Source organism: Triturus cristatus, chromosome 8, assembly GCF_964204655.1.
Source record: "Triturus cristatus chromosome 8, aTriCri1.1, whole genome shotgun sequence".
Taxonomy (NCBI): domain Eukaryota; kingdom Metazoa; phylum Chordata; class Amphibia; order Caudata; family Salamandridae; genus Triturus; species Triturus cristatus.
In genome coordinates, this window is record NC_140591.1 from 331,561,558 (window position 1) to 331,578,757 (window position 17,200).

Consider the following 17,200-nt stretch of genomic DNA (forward strand, 5'->3'; position numbering starts at 1 on the left):
CCGGGATATGCATTCATGGGAAGCGCTGCTAAGGGCTGTGGTTCTCCAAAGGCTTGGCTGCTATCGGTTACTTCACTTTAGCTACCCAGATTAAGCCAAAGCAAATTTACAATGAGCATAAAATTAGGCATTTCAGGGATGTATTAATTGAGACCTCATGACCACATCACCCCTGACCGTCACCAGCTAAACCGGTTGCCAGCTGTCAAGTTTAAAGTCTTTCTTTGGTCTGGCCTAGAAGATCCCAGTTAGCTCGGGATTGGGAGCAGCCACTAATTGTGCTAGACAGGTTTGGGAAAGACTGATCAGGCTAGACCGTGGGCTTGAGAGTGTGGGTGAGTCCATCCGTTGCACTGGGCTTTGGCTCAAGCTCCCTGAAGCATACACTTGGCGCAGTTACAATAGGTGCATCATATAACATAGCATCCCCGCCAACCTGCAAAATTCCTATACATTTCTACATAAACACATGTAAATGTATATAGTTCCTATATGTGTGTGTATACGTGTGTGGAAATACATACTCATATGAAGAAAAATGTAATTGTGTGTGTGTGTGTGTGTGTATATACGTGTGTGAAAATGCATACTCTTGTAAGAAGAAAAATGTAATTTTAGGTATTCACAATTTGACGTTTTCCTCGTAGTTGGCCCAATAAAATAACAGATTCGTTCATGTAAAAAAGCACACTTTCCAAGCGGAGGAAATCCCTATAATTCTGTAGGTAAACACATTTAAAACTATGTATTTTATTTATGTGTGTGTGAAAGTGAATATATATGTATGTGTCAAAATTCATACTCTAAAATGAAGGGGGAAAAATTACGAATTTGCAATTTGACGTTTGCCTCGCAGCCCTAGGTATACGAGGTAGTTGTACAAGTGACCCAATAAGCCGAGAGAATAATAATTATTAGAACAAGATTCTAGGAGAGTTATTGTGATTTGATTATGGTGTTAATGTCCAGCAAGTGTTTGATCTAGTGAGCGTTGCTGTGAACCAAAGAGCTCGGATATTTACATTACGAGACATAAACATCCCACGGCGCGTGTTGCATTAAGAGTGTTATCCTGGGCTGAGGCTTTCTCTGGCCCCACACTAGTGGTGCAGTTTTTGTGAGATGAGTGTGCCTTGTGCCGGGCTGGCTTCCCCCTGGCTCCGGCAGGTGATGTGATCTGCCAGTGGGCGTGTAATAATGTCCAAGCAGGCTGTAAACCTTGTCCAGGTAGCTTCCCAGCAGTCTCACAATAGCAGCCCGCAGGGAGACACAGAGGATCAGAGGGGCTCCTGAATGGAGAACACAGGCGCGGACAATGCACTACAAGGGCGTCTTATCGCAGACAAAGAGCCCCCTCCGGCCAATTGTGTCAGAATTAGCACTACTGAGAAAGCGACCCTGGCGGGGCACATTTACATAAACACGTCCCCCCTGCAGAATGTGAAAGCAGGCCGCACCGGCGGCCTTTGAACTGCCCGTGTCCGGGGCCGGCTGCGTGGGAAGGCAGGGCTGGCTTCTCTGGAAAACATATTCCGTCACAGCGGCCCCTTCAGCAACGGGGTCCGAATCCACCGAGCACCGGAGCCGGAGCTCCCAGTATCCGTGAACCGGCGCCTCCCCGTCAACGCGCCCTACCCGGAAGTACAGCGAGTCCTACCTCCTGACTTCCAGGGCACATCTCCCCCTGCCCCAGCAGGGCCCTTATTGAGTGTAATGGGCAGGCGCGACAGGAAAGTTTGTGTGGAAGTTGGGCCACTCCGCCCACACATTTGCCCAGCCTTCCCTGCGACCCGGGCAGAAGGGGTGGAAGGACCGGAATTCAGTGTTTTCTGTGAAGAGCGCCTCCCTTTTCCGGCCGGCGCAGAGGGTGGTGGGGTCAACAGGTGGAAGTATGTGGAGGACAGTGACAGATGAGGGGATGTCGGACAAGAGGGCAGCCAAGGGCACATTAACATCTTAAACTGCCTGGCACCTGCTCCTTCGCGACCTAGGAGCGGGGCGGCCAAGTTCCAGGGCCCGCTACCAGCACTGCCTACTCCTCCTTTTAACACTAGGCTGGGTCAGGCCAGAAACGTCGCCTGCAGGGCCCTGGCCGTTATCCAAGAGGTCTCAGCAGGGCCCCGGTCAAACCAGAGTAGGGAATCTTGTCACGTTTTTTTCATTTTCTAGTCGGATATGTCTGTTTTTGTTTGTCGGATAACCTCATTATATTGTCTCCAAACTCCACGGGTTTCATGCATCCAGTGATCTTGTGCCGACAGAAAATCTGCCATCATCGCCGAATGCGCCACGTCCACCCTTCTCTAACTCAGTCACCGAGAGGTGTTTACTTGTCTTTTGTTGTGTGGGCGGGAGCCTCTCTCCTCTCAGACTTCTCTTTAAAGATGACATATTACCGAAAAACACACTACATTAATCATGCCGCCTATCGCAGGCACCGCAGCCCCACCTGCCCTTGTATAGGTTTTTCAAACACGTGCAATTTGTATTTAGCTGGGGATAGCTCTGTGTGCTCCTGCACCTGCTGCCGGGAGATCAAGAAGCAGGCCACGGGCAGCAAGAAATCCCGAAGGAGCCCATTCAGAATGTCACCCTTCCAAGATCGATAAAACTCAGAACTTTTGATGTGGGTTGATACTCTGAACCCTGTGCCCTGAAGCTATCTTTGGGCGCTATATGTAACCGTCTGCTGTGCGCTTTTCAATAAGCAACGAAGCTGCCAGCGCTTTACAGCCCCGCAAGGTGTGGAAAGGATTGATTGGTGCTGTCAGAACAAAGCAGGGACTGCTCCTCCTGCGCCCAACGGAAATGCGTTTCTAATGGAAATAGAGGCGCTAGATCGGATACCGAAAAGCGCTAGATCGGATACCGAAAAGCGCTAGATCGGATACCGAAAAACTCCGCTCAAATGGCGCAGACGGCGCTGCCTCGAGAGAGGCCCCTTTTACAGAGCAAGTCGAAAACGCACGGGGCACACGCTAATCCCATAACCCGAACTGTACTACGCCCTCTATACACACCTCCTCAATCAATGAAAACGTACTTAGTTGGATATGGTTGTTGAAAAGATTATGTTGAACAGTGCAGTAAAGTATTCGGTAGAATGTCGCCTTCAGTAAATTGAATGGAAACTAGTGGCGAATCTCTGTGGGTATGTACGCATTATTTTGTGCCAACGTTTTTTGTCTTCAAATAGCCGTTTTAAAAATGCGCTCATCTGCAAGATTGGGGATTTTGAAAAGCGGCTCTTTGTAATGTTTATCTAATAGTCGACAACTGCTGCTATAGGTTGACTTTGTAATATGGCTAGAATTGTGTAATTTCAATCAAATATCCAAGAAACAAATCAAGGGTTTAAAGTGAAAGTAACCGCAAGTAAAATATTGCGCCTAGAATCCTGAATGTCTAATCTATGAGCATCGAGGTCTCGGTTTGCACAGATCGGGCTGTACCCATGTGCGTTCATTCACTTGGCTTAACCTAGAATGAATATTCTTACGCGGCGCAATCGGGAATGGACTGATAGAGATCGTTGTTTTTGCCAAGTAAAGGATGTGCCGCATTTGCCACATAATCCAACATCTGCTGCATGCTTTGCAGATTTTAACAAAAAAAGAATGTGTCACTCTTGCGCTCTCCCCGTCTCCAGACCCAGGGTTGGCCCAGTGCCATGCGTGCAGTGTCGTTCCAGCCACCCCTAGGGTTGACCCAGTGCCAGTTCTGTGGTGTTTCTTCCTGCAGCCCCCAGAGAATACCCTTTCTATGAGTGGGATGTCACTCTTTCAGCCCAAAAAACGTTCCCAATACCAGTGTTTGAAGGTCCCTCTCTTCAGCTGCTATATGGAACCACTTTCCAGGCTTGCATTTCCATTCCCTGTGCCCTGGATGGGCCCAGTGTCGAGCTTGTAGCGCCCATCCCTGCAGCCCAGAGGGTGGCTCATCAGCCACGCTTTTGTGCCCCCCCCCCCCCCCAACTCACAGGGTAGGACCTGTGCTACTTGCACTGCCCTCCCTTCACCCCCAGGCTTGACCCAGTGCCCGACTTCAGCGCCCCCAGCAGTCAGGGCCTGTCACTCCCGCCCCCATCGTAGACAGTGTATTAGACCTATCGAGTCCTTCGCTCAGACCGAAACCTTGCACCCTCTGACAGACGTGCAGCGCTCCATACCCCCTCTAACTCAAGGGACGTTCCCGTGCCAGCCCTACAGCCCCCACCCACTTATCCCCAGAGTTGGACGCCTGCCAGAGTCCAGTGACCCTCTCTACGGTCCTCGCATCAGGGGTGTCAGAACATCCCGGTGCCTCAGGTTTTCTTACCCGTGCATCCCCCTGCTGCCGGCGCCGTGGGCTTCCTCATCCAGTCATAGGCTTGTTGCCCCCGCCTGTGCCCTTCTGGCGAGTCTTGCTGCTGCTGGAGGTGCCCGGGCAGCACCCCCGGACAGGGCGGTCCCGGGTGGTACTCCACTGCGGCGGGACTGTAGCCCAGGCTGCCCCCGGGGGATGGGTTCAGATAGGCCGGGTGACTCCATTCTTCCCTCGGAGGGGCGCTGTAGGGAGACATCCACGCGGAGGGGGATCCCGAGGTTGGTCCACCGGGGCTTTCCAGGTTCAGTCCGTGGTGGTACCCCCCATAGTCCGGATACTGGGGGGCGCCAGGGTAGCCCTGCAGGCCAGGGTGCGGGCGCACGGATCCTGGATACATGCCCACTTCCTTGTCCAGCAGGTAACTCACGTACATGGCGGGGGCTGGTGGGCGCCCGGGGGCATGCTGTACCAGTGCCAGGCTGCCCACAGAACCGCCCTGCCTCCCCCCGGCCGCTGTCTTCCACCTCACAGGTCTCCTCCGTCCTCACTCACGGATCCAGGTCTGCCTCCTCCCCAGATGTCAGTGCACTGCCCTCCCCTGACCCTCCGCTGGTTTAGTAAAGCCCCGGGTGACGTCAGGCCCGGCTACCCCTCAGGAAGATTTGCATGTCAACGAGATAAGGAGGGCAGCGACCTGAGCACACAGCCCAATCCAAGGCGAGCGCTTCCTCCTTCCCTGCGCGGCGCTGCTGCACTTTACCCCCATCAGAGCTTCAAAGAGTGCTGCATATCAAGACACTGGTCAGGGCTGCCACTCCCGGAACCCGGAGAGCACAGCACCGGGGGCGGGGGAGGTGGGGGCCTCCCTAGTGCCTCACAGGCACTGGCCCTTACCTCTCTTCTCCGCCAAATCCCTGCCCTTTGGGGCTCCACAGAGCCAGAATCTCCCCTTTAAGCTTCACCACTCAGCTCTCACTAGATCACTATTGTATTGAAATTGTACTTACATAGCGCTTACTGTCCCTGACGAGGCGCTGACGCGCTTTAGACATGCCTTACCCAAAGCGTCTCTCTTTAAAAAAAAAAAAAAAAAGTGCCAGGGCCATCACTAGGAGGCCCCTGCAGCTTGCACCACCCAATGCCCCTGCCAGCGCTGCCAATGACAGCACCAACACGACTACTAACCCTCACACTCCTAAAAGTGTGACACATCAAACTATTCCAATCCCCCACAGCTATAAGAATGGCTATTAATAGTATGATAGTCGTTTTTACTATATACTGAATTAATAAACTACCTTTTTTGTGCTCATCTCTAAATTGTACACCTAACATCACCATGTGCCAGACTTTCTTAAGTGCCAGTGTTGACAATTTAGTGCCGGTGCCGGGCAGCGGAAACCACCGGCACAAATTAAGTGTCACTTCTAACCTTTATCCTTCCTGCCCACAAGTGTGCATTGCCCTCATTCAGCTCTCTCCATTCACCACTCATCTGCGCCTCCGTATGCGCCTCACAAAGCCCATCCCATACCTCTACCCCTCAAGCCAGATTGCATTACAACACCCCAATCCCACACAACCGATCTCTCACAGCTTCCCCTCTACTACAGAGGCTCTGGTAAGGGCCCAGCCCTCCAATCTTATAGTAGTAAGGATCCACCAGTTCGTTACCGCCATGAGGGTCCTGACAAAGCCCGTCCTTCTACCTTTAACTACCTACCATCTACTTTACGTGTTCTTCACAAAGCCAAGCTCCCGTCCATGAACCTGTTACCAGTCACTAGCTCATTGTTAAACATGAATTCCACAAACCACAACCCTTCACCTCTTGCGCCCTACAGGACACTGCCACGCCAAGCACAGCCTAGCCAAGCCAAGCCCACTTCACTACTTACCCTCTACTGGGCATGTCCTCAAACCCAGCCCCTTCACTACTTACCCACTGCTGGACATGTCTATAAGCTCCGCCCCCTCACTACTTACCCTCTGCTGACCATGTCTTCAACCCCTCCTCTTCACTACTTACCATCAGCTGGACATGTCTTCAAGCCCCGCCTCATCACTGCTTACCCTTTGCTGGTCATGTTTTCAAGCCCCGTCCTTTCACTTACCACCTACTGAACATGTCTTAGTCAAGCCCAGGCCAGCCCCCTCATTCACCACCTTCCCTCTGCTGGACATGTCTTCAGGCCCAGCCCCTTCTTCATTTACTTTCTACTGGACATGTCCTCAAGTCCCGCCCCTTCTTCATTTACTTTCTACTGGACACTTCTTAACCAAGCTCCGCCACTTTACCACTTGCTCTCTGCTGGGCACCTCTTACCTGGCTCTGCCCCTTTACCATGAACCCTCTCCTGGACACTTCCTAACCAAGCCCCGCCCCATCACTACTTACTCTCTGCCTGACATGTCCTCACCAAGCCGGCCCCCTCTCCTTTTACCCTGTGTGGGACGTGTCTTCTTCAACAAGAACAGCCCAGACCCCATCACCACTTCACAAGTTACTGGACTTGTCTTCACAAAGACCAACCCCGTCTTTCACAACCTACCATCTTGTGGACTTGTCTTACCACTGCCAGCCCCCGCCCCTTCACCACTTATGCTCTCCATATCATGTCTGCACCAAGCCCAGGCGAGGCCTCCTTAAACCTCTCACTCGACATGTCTTCACCAAGACCACCTTCACCCTTTACCCTTTACTAGACAAGTGTTGAGACACTGCAACCTTCACCCTTTACCCTCTAATAGACATGTCCTCAAGCCCCGTCCCTTCACTGCTTCCCCTCTATTGGACATGTCCTCAAACTCCGCGTGTGGTCTTTTTGACACCTAGCCCAAACTGACCTCCTCCACCTCTTACTGGACACGTCTTCACCAAGGTCACCCTCTTTCATTGTGTACCCTTTACTGGACTAGGGTAGATATCCCCATCTTAAGTTACCCTCTACTGGACAGCTGTGGATACCCGCCCCCTTTCCAACTTACCCGTTACTGGACAGGTCTTAAAGCCCTACTCCTCCATCACTTGCCCTCTACTGGACTGCCTTTAAGCCTGCCCTCTTTTCCACTATCTCTCTCATATACATCTCACCAAATGTAACCCCCTTTCACCACTTACTCTCTATTGGACATGTCACCGAGCCCAGTACAAGCCCCAGTAGCCATTTACCCTCTACATGTTTGTATTTATTTATTTGAGAGTTTTATACAGCGCCGACTAGATGAGGGGGGGGGGGGGGTAATCAGAGTGCTTTACAAGATTTTGCATTAAAAGAAGGATTCATCATTGACGTAGTATTACAAGAGGGAAAAGAACAGTGCAGCATAATATACCCATCTCCAGGAGTCACAAACAATCCAGCGATGTCCGTCCAAGGCACAGTCCATGAATTGGGTCAGATGACCGTATTAGATGGTTGTTGATGTAACACACTCAAGGGGGCATTTGTATAGCGCCAAGAGCCTGTATGTAGCGCTTGACAAATGCACGGAAATAAATAAACAGCCGAAATCCAGCAGAGAACCGTACCATAGCGCAGGCTGGTCAAAGGGTTTGCTGGAAATGTCTTCCCCCAGCCAAGCCCCCCCCCCCCTCCGCCAACACACACCCGGTATCTCAGCCAGCCACACCTGAACAAGGGCGCGGAATACACAGGTCACCTCTTCCCCTCTCTGAAGCTTTTGTTTTCGTCCCTGGTGCCTGGGAGAGAACAAAGGTTTCTCGAGTGTTTTTGGTTATCTTACAAAAAACAACATGTCCAACGGCAGCAGGTGAGTGTGTCAGATCTCAGAGAAAAACAAACTCCATTGGACAGCGCCATTGCTGCATTTTCCACACAGACAACACCTTTAAATTAGGCCCGCCAAGCCAGTGTATTCAAATACTCTTTCACGAGCAATTTTAAAAGAGATATCATAGTAGCCGGGCATTAACCTGAACATAAAAATACCACTCCTCTAGTTGCCATTCTTTCGCGCGCATCCTCTGACGCACTACGGGGCCCTGCGCGTTGTAAACGCGCTATACAAATGCACAGAAGAACAGAAATACGCAATTTGTGGTGTTTTATTTTAGAAGTAGACTGTAGTTAGAGGAACAGAGACCAAGAAATTTCTGGATGGAGTGAAAATAGGTCGCACAAGAAAACAAGGACTAAAGAGATGCGCGTAAGGCAAACCGCTCGCCAACACAGCGCTGCAGCACCTGGAGGCGTCGTAGCTGTGATTCCATGTGAATATGTAGTTTAAAAACCGGAAAAGAAGGTGACATTTTGAATTTAAGGTAAAATGTCCTTCATTGAATTAAGGTAAAATGTCCTTCATTGAAGTCTACATTATTCTCAATTTTGAAATGCGCTTTTACATTAAAGAAGTAGAATAGTTATTAATAATATTAATAACCATGATAATAACATTACAACCAGCGTGGCACATAAAGATACAACATATATATTTATATATCACAAACTCAGGTGTCATAATGTAATTTGTGAGCAAGCTCTAAAGGTTTTTTAAAAACTTTTTTTTATTAAACTTGTAATGATAAGGTGAAAAATGCAGCTCCGACTCCCTTGTAGCTGTACAAAATAAATGGTTCCTTTATAGTGAGATATGCAACCATACGTCGCCTTGCAGAGGGCGATAAAGGGACATTTTCGTCCTGCTGAGACATTTCTCAGTTCTCGGTGCACCCGAAGGAGCTGCGGCGACCAGTTTGTTTTTGCTTTTTTGTGAATATATTTTGTGTATTACTTAATTATTCTCCGTGTAATAACAGAGGATGTAATTTCCGCCAGATTGTCACCCACTCAAACGCAGTTCATCGCGGACCGTATGTGATTCATTATAACACGGAGGGTCCGTCCAAAAGTTTCGAACTAACTTTGAAGACGAATTTTATCACCGCCGCTCCTTGATTTAAAATAGCGCTTCTTTCTTCTCTAGCTCAAGGACTCGCTGATTTAAAAGAGGGGGCGTGACAGGGACCATATATTAATTGTTCAGGCACCCTCCGTCTAGAGTATTTGTAGAACTTTTAAAACGTATTATTGGATTTCGTTCTCAAAACTAAAATGACACTCTACGATGAAGGCAACGGAAACCATTTCTAAAACAAATAAACACGCGCACATCTCATTGATCCCCACCCCACCCCCCAGTAAAGTCCACAAAGAACACTGCACACAAGGACCAGCCATTCTGAATGGGGGTTTTAAAATACTTTTCCAAACACATATTTATAGTACGAATAATTATGCTCGTGTTCATCTACGGGCTCCAATCATAAGTAAGAGCCCTCGAACCACAGCACGAACGAAAAGAGCAAACCACCCGCATTTTATTTTGAATGGTTTGTGGGACTGTAGAAACACAAGCGTCAGTTCGATGTGTGTGTAGGTGTGTCACACACACGCGCGCATTTAAGGTGTACAAAGTACGTCAAATATGAAATATATTTCACGGTTCTCTGTATAAATAAGAATTTCATCATTACAGAGCAACAACCAAAAAAATGTACCTCTGTCAGGCTGAATTGGATTATGTGGCATCAAGAATTCAAATTATGCAGCAATTTTGTCGAAATTATGTAGCATATTTTCTGAAGGTGATATGTTAACCATTTGAGCTAGAAATATGTGTTTTGTGTGAAATCTGCAAATTTTGTGACAACTGTGGTAAATCCATAGTTATGCGGTAAATCCTGGAGCAGAATCGCATAAATCCACAGGCCGTCATCATTGTCCATGGATATATCAGCGATTTGACCTAAAGAACAAAATCGGGCCCCTGATTATTAGACGTGGAGAGGCAGAAACAGGGGAAATAGAGTCTATTATTTGACAATGGTATAACTCATACTTAATTTTATAAATTGAAAATCACATTAGAGCCTTATATTTCAATAATCCCTTCAAAAACGTGGAAATTCTTTGAAAAATATTAATTTATTCCACAATATATTCCATAGTATATTTCTTTTAATATATTTTTTTATTTAGCATACATAGATGTTATAGTTCACATGTACATATATTCCAACCATATATTTTAAATAATTTCAATACTCAACAGATACAAATATTTACATGAACGACTTCTCTCACACAAATTCAAGCTAACCCCAAGCATACTAAAGTCTGAACAGACACACCATCAGATTCGAATCTTGCTACACTCATTCAAATAATATCACATGCAGTCAAGGCAAGTAAAAACGTCAAAAAAACAAAGACCAACAGCAGCTAATGTATACAAACAGACTTTTTGTTAAATAGTTATTGTACACTAGATCTATACATGAAGATATCTATCTACATATACATAGCTATGTATATATTTTTATGAGTTATACCATTGTCAAATGATAGAGTCAGCAGTTTCCTTTGTTACTAATTATATCTGCAATTTGTTCATGGAAGGTACATAAATTAAACCTAAACACTAATTCCAATCTGTGTTAATTTTTTTATTTCAGAAAATGTTATTGTATTTAGTTCACGAAATAAATAAAATCATGTACTCAGTATGAAGCCTCAAGTCTCAGGTCTGAGATATAAGGCCAGTTATACTAAGTTTGGTTAAACAGTAAAAATATCCATATTCTTTCGGTTTAATAATTATTTCAATCGAGAGAGAAAGAATGAAAGAGAGAAAAAGGCAAGACGTCAAGATAGATAATTTATTATAGAACTTTTCCATAACGTTTCATTTCCTGCACAGTCTCATTGATTGTCATACGAGAAAAGTGTGCTGATTCAACACTTTGACTTTAATGTATGATATTCGGAACCGCCTGGACTAAAAACTTACCATAAATAAATTGTGCTACTGTTGTGCATCAGAAACGCGCGAAACGCATGAGGGATGTTGCTCATTGTCATTGCACAGTGTATCTGAAGAGCTGCAGTCTGATAAATCTCACGTCGTGAAATTTAAACACTTCTATTTTACTGACTTGTGTATTTAGTGAGGCAAAGATGGATAATTTATAACAGCATTATTCCATAATGCTCCATTTCCTGCGCAGTCTTCTTGATGGTCGTATGTTTCCATTTTACAAAGACTAACAACTCCACAATAAACTGCATTCTTCCCTTATAACCAACCTCTGACAAACCTCGTGCCTCTGAAAATGTGGTGAGCGACTTCTTAGCCATTGCAACATCCACAGAGACTTTGTCATTAATGTTGCCGGCTCCATAGTACAAGCATTAGTTTCTTTCTCTACATTTGTCTGATGCCTTGTGTACTCTATGTGATAAGGCTCTACTGTTAACTACGACTCTCTGGCGTTTTCAAGAACAGATGACATCTGCCTGAGTTTACACCTTCTTAGATTGTGATTCCTGCAATTCTACAATTGTCTGAGGAGACCTTACTGCTGAACTGTTACTGATACGGTGAAGCAGTGTTGTTTGGAGTCAGGCTGCCTCTAGCTTCTGCGCGCTTCTATTACGTGCTGCAAATACCTGAGCTACAAATTTCTAAACGGAAGCATACGGTAATGCCTTCTGGTAAAGCAACCGGTAAACCCACAAAACAACCTTCATACTCTGAAGTTCTAAATCAAGGTCGTTCAATTTCAAATACTCTGGACACTCACCTCCCAGCCCAATCATCCAACCCTCTGATGTCTACTGCACCAGACCCTACAATGGAAAAAATACTTCAGGAAATCACTGCGGTTGGACGGCGTTTAGAGGGAATGGAGGCATCCATATCTACCCTTACTACTGAAACAAAATCGATGCGTGTAGCCATCGTTGGATTCCAGAGAAATCTAGATAGTCTTACTGAACTTGTAGTCACAGTCGAAACACGTATTAACATCTTTCCAGATCGAGACCAAGAACTTTTCTTCCTCAGGAGCAAGATGATCGATTTGGAAGATAGAAGTCGTTGGGGCAATGTGCGCTTCTTTGGATTTCCAGAGGGATTGGAAGGATCGGTTGCCAAATCCTTTCTTATAGCAAACCTCTCAAGATGCAAAGAGCACATCGTATTGGTCCTTTTAAAAATGGGAAAACTTGCATCTAGGTACACTTATTGTCTGCTTTCTAAGACATGAGTAGGCTCGTCAATTAATCAATGCAGCCCGAATGCATGGTCCATACCAATTTGAGGGTCATCAAATCCGAATGACAGCAGATTTCTCAAAAGAAACACATGATAAAGCCTTTCTTTATTCAAGACCACGCTTACTTCAGTTGGACCTCAAATATGGCCTATTTGAACCAGCGCGTCTACGGATCACAAAAGATGGCATCTCCAAAGACTTCTTCAACCCAGAGGATCTTCATCTTTTTCTAAATACTCTCCTGCCTCAAAGTATGGAATGCACCACACCTTTTCCTGAGCTTCAACCTTCACTTTCTTCCCTAAAATCTAAGAACTTCTCTGATGAATCTTATCACTACCGAAATGGATCTTAAAGCAGAGTAAGAGATCCAGAACGACATATTCGCTCTTCTGGAGATCGAGCTCAAGCCCTACAAGCAGTAACTGCTCTTACACAAGAAAGAGACAAGTCGCGTTCCCCCTTAAAATCTCTTCCATCATCTGAAGACGATGTTACCTGAACTGTAACCTATTATTTATTTTGATTACCATTGTACAGCAGTTAGAAGGAACTTACTTCAGTATTTGCTGAAACTACGGTCTGATGAAGCAGTCACTCACTTCGTTATCTATTGAAACTTTGATCTGATGATTCTTTTATTCCTATGTTTTTTCCTTTTCTCACTTACCATATAGTACGAATGTTATGAATTAAAGTTCATACAAGATGTTTACTAATGATGGTCTCTTCTTTTCACATTTCTTTTCTTCTACTCTCTTACTCATCGACTCTCCATTCCACTACCTATCTAATATTATCTGGATGTATTAATATTTATTTACTTATTTGTGAACAACATTTAATTGTACGCTGTCTTTGTTGCCTGTTCTTGCTAGATCTATTCATATTTGTCTATTGTCATTTTACACACACTCTCTTTCACCATCTTTGGTTATATAGTATATCTGATGGCACTATCTTTCCTAACTTCTTTTCGTCTTTGATCTTTTTTATTTGTTGTCTACTTTCTCTTCCCAAATGTCACTAATACTTTCTATTTGAACCTTTTAATTCTTCTCAGTTTTTTCTCTTCTAATTTCTTCTATACTTCTTTAATTAATTAATCAATGAATATGTTGTTAATTAATTGTTTCAATGTTTAATATTCAACTGTTCTGCTATTTACTTACGATAAGTTTTTGAATATTTATGATATGCTAGTTCCTTGATATAGTAATATTTAATTATTTTCTTTTTCAGATTCTTCATTATAGATAATAGGATTGTTGCTATATTAATATATGACTATCTTTTTGACACAAGCAAGATACCTTATTATTGATCCATCTACTTATTTACTCCACTGTTTATATATAAGATAATATTATTCTGATCTGTTTCTGACTAAATAAGTTAACCATTTTCCAGTGAAAATTCTACAATACTGTTATATTTTCTCTGGTTTACCTTACTATGTCATTCATATGTCTTATATCTAATTTTCTCCTACACTGTATTCTCATGATATTCGTTTCCTTTTCTTTCTTCATTTCAACATCTAAATTCCAAAAGAATATGTTGGGATGCAATTTATATTATTTCGTAAATGTCTCCCTTATCGTTGATAGTCCCATTGGATGGGGCTCCCCCGGCGCGAGTAGCCCACAAGTATAGACTTGCAGCTAACAGATCCACTTTGTTGACATTGTGTTAATTCTAACCAGTACAATACATCAACCTCCTTTTCTTTTTTTATATTTCTTCTCTCTTATTTCTTCTTTTTACGTTTTGTTTTTGAAGAAGAACTTTGTGTACTATTATATTGTACTTTGTATACTCTTTCTCTGTTTGTTTTCATTAGAATATTCTTCTTCATCATCTAATTAGGCAGTAGATTCTACATTGAATATTGGATATATTAAAACTCATTACATTCTTTACACTATACTACTTACCTAGATTGTTTTTCCCCATTCTTGATTGTTCCTACATACCCACACATTAATGTATTTGTGGTGAGCCAGGGTACCTCTTTTCCATTTCTCCTTTCCTCCTTATAGTCTTTCTAATTTCCTATTCTCTTAACCTAGACAGGGATACTGTGTACTGTATTTTTTTTCCTATTGACATTGCTTTAGCATGACCCGCACCCATCCTCTATGTACAATTACATGGAATGTCCATGGTCTCACCCATTACATTAAAAGGAAAAAAGTGCTTTCCTATCTCCAATCCAAACACGTAGATATGGCCTTGCTACAAAAAAACCATCTAGATTCACTAGAATCTGATAAACTACGCAGAGATTGGGTGGGGAAGGTCATTTATAGTAGTATTCAAAAGGGTGAATCCACAGACGCTGGCCCTATTCGCAAATGTGGAGTTGCAATCCTTATTCGCAAATCACTCCCAGTCACATTCTCCAAAACATGGTCGGATTCTGATGGACGAAATGCGTTTGCTAAATTGCGTATTGGAGATGCTTACATTTGTGTGGGATCAGTCTACGCCCCGACAGGGACAAAAAAATCGTTCTTCCTCCAGTTGAACCGTCTATTAACAGAAATAGATGGCTCACAATACCTCATTGGCGGGAATTGGAATCTGGCACGAGACCCACTTCTAGACAAAACAAGTCCATTGGACAAGGGGAATTCTGCAGACAGATCTCTATTTGATGACGTAATTTCAGATAACGGATTAGTTGACCACTGGCATCTTAGTCACCCAACAGACACAGAATACACCTTGTTCTCTTCCACCCATGGCACATTCTCTCGCCTGGACTATTTTCTGACATCATAAAAAGTGGTTCAATTGGTCACGGAATCTGACATCTTGGAGACACCTTTATCTGACCACGCCCCTGTCCTCTTATCCCTAGAACTAGGACTTTTTAGGCCAGGGCGTAAACCCTGGCACATGAACATTCAACGGCATTGGACTCCAAACGGTAAATCTCAATTACAATCACATCTCCAAGACTATCTTTCTACTAATCAGGATTCTGTAACTTCCGACAGGACTACTTGGGCTGCAGCTAAAGTCACTATCGGGGGTCAGTTAATGCGTGATGCAGTACTTATTAATAAACAGAATGCTGCACGAAAAATAGAAATAGAACGTGACATTCAATCTTACTCTCTCCTGTACACACTAACCCAATCTTGCAGAATAGTAAATCACTAGAGCATTCATGTATGGCATTGAAGCTTTTTACATCTAAAGCCAAATATGCTCTGCAGAGAATGAAGGGGCGACATTACGAGCAGGGGGAAAAGGCAGGGAGATTGTTAGCTGCACAATTGCGCCAAAGAGAGGCAGCTATGGCTATTCCGGCTATTCGAATAGCACAAGGTGACATGCTTACGAGACTTCAACATATTGTCAATGAATTCGCATCTTTCTACCAATCTCTCTATACCCCGGGTGCTCAGATAGATCTGGAAAGATGTCTACTTTTCTTACAAAGGTGGATCTTCCCCATCTCTCAGATGATCGTAGAGCTCTGCTTGAAGGTGAAATTACCAAAGATGAGATTTCCCAAGCCATTGCTAACCTACCTCACCACAAAGCTCCTGGGGAAGATGGATTCCCTGCTGAATTCTATCGATGGGCAGGCCACAATGTTATTGATACACTACTGGCTGCATTCCAAGAGGCGGATCATGTATCTTCATTGGGGCCCCTTTCTAACAGCACTCATCGCTGTGCTACCCAAACCTGGTAAAGCTCCCCTGCTATGCAGTAGTTATCGTTCCATCTCGTTATTAAATTGTGATATTAAAATATTGGCCAGCATCCTAGCGTCCCGCCTTCGTAAAGTATTACCTTCCCTGATACATCACACTCAAGTAGACTTTGTCCCAGGGCGCTCCTCTCGGAATCATCTTCGTACGTTAGCCCATACACTGTGGTCTGCTAAACATCTTCCAGATGGTGCATTAGCTCTTTCACTTGACGCAGAAAAAGCGTTTGATCGCATTGAATTGGACTACCTTTTTACAGTAATGGAACGATTTGGGTTGGGTGATTAATTTATATCCAAGGTACGCTTATTATGTGACCATCCATCTGCTCAAGTGAATTGTGGTGGTTTTCCATCTGACACATTTCCGATTCGGAGAGGAACGCGCCAAGGATGCCCTTTATCCCTCCTTCTTTTCTTCTTAGCTATGGAACCATTAGCTGCTACAATTCCCCAAATGGATGAAATCACAGGTATACCCCTCTCAATTGGGCACTCTAAAATTGGGCATCTCTTCTTCAAATTATCAATGACTTCTCTTCCTTTTCAGGTTATAAAATTAATTGGGATAAGAGTGAGGCATTACCCATCTCTGATGGAACTACAAAAGCAGCTATATACAGTTTCCCTTTTCATTGGCAATCTTCACGCCTTAAATATCTAGGAGTTCTAGTCAATAAAGGTTTGGAAGGCATGGTTATAGACAATTGAACTCAAATGGAAGGCTTTAGGGCTTTCTCTTTGGGGTAGAGTCCATGCAATGAAAATGGTCACCCTTCCGCATTTCCTCTACATCCTGGGCATGCTTCCCATCCTGATTCCTTTATACATTCTTTGATCAATAGACTCCAAGATTAAAACCTTTATATGGGGTTCGGCTAAGCCTAGTCTTGCCGTGACAAAATTGAAAGCTCACCAACTCTATGGAAGAATGGGCCTCCCATCGATTGAACTTTATACCCTCGCATTACACATCTCTCAAATATCTTATTTGTTACCAGGCATCAATGATGCTACACAGTGTGTTCATATAGAACGCCACCTTTTATCCACAGATTCAGGTCTTTCTCTTTTGTATGGAAGCG

The 17,200-nt window shown here is 44.6% G+C and overlaps 1 protein-coding gene across 2 annotated transcripts in view; it reads right to left on the reverse strand.

Annotated features, from left to right (window-relative positions):
- CDX2 (caudal type homeobox 2) overlaps positions 1 to 17,200 on the reverse strand; it is a 188,920-nt gene that overhangs the window by 11,960 nt on the left and 159,760 nt on the right. The window contains exon 1 of one of the 2 annotated variants that reach the window (XM_085621636.1): positions 4,318 to 5,032. The exons of the other annotated variant lie outside the window; for it this stretch is intronic. Coding sequence (XP_085477762.1) covers positions 4,318 to 4,738 — 421 coding nt within the window. The 5' untranslated portion in view covers positions 4,739 to 5,032. Of the gene's footprint in view, positions 1 to 4,317; positions 5,033 to 17,200 lie in introns of those variants that run through there. 2 annotated transcript variants of the gene reach the window in all.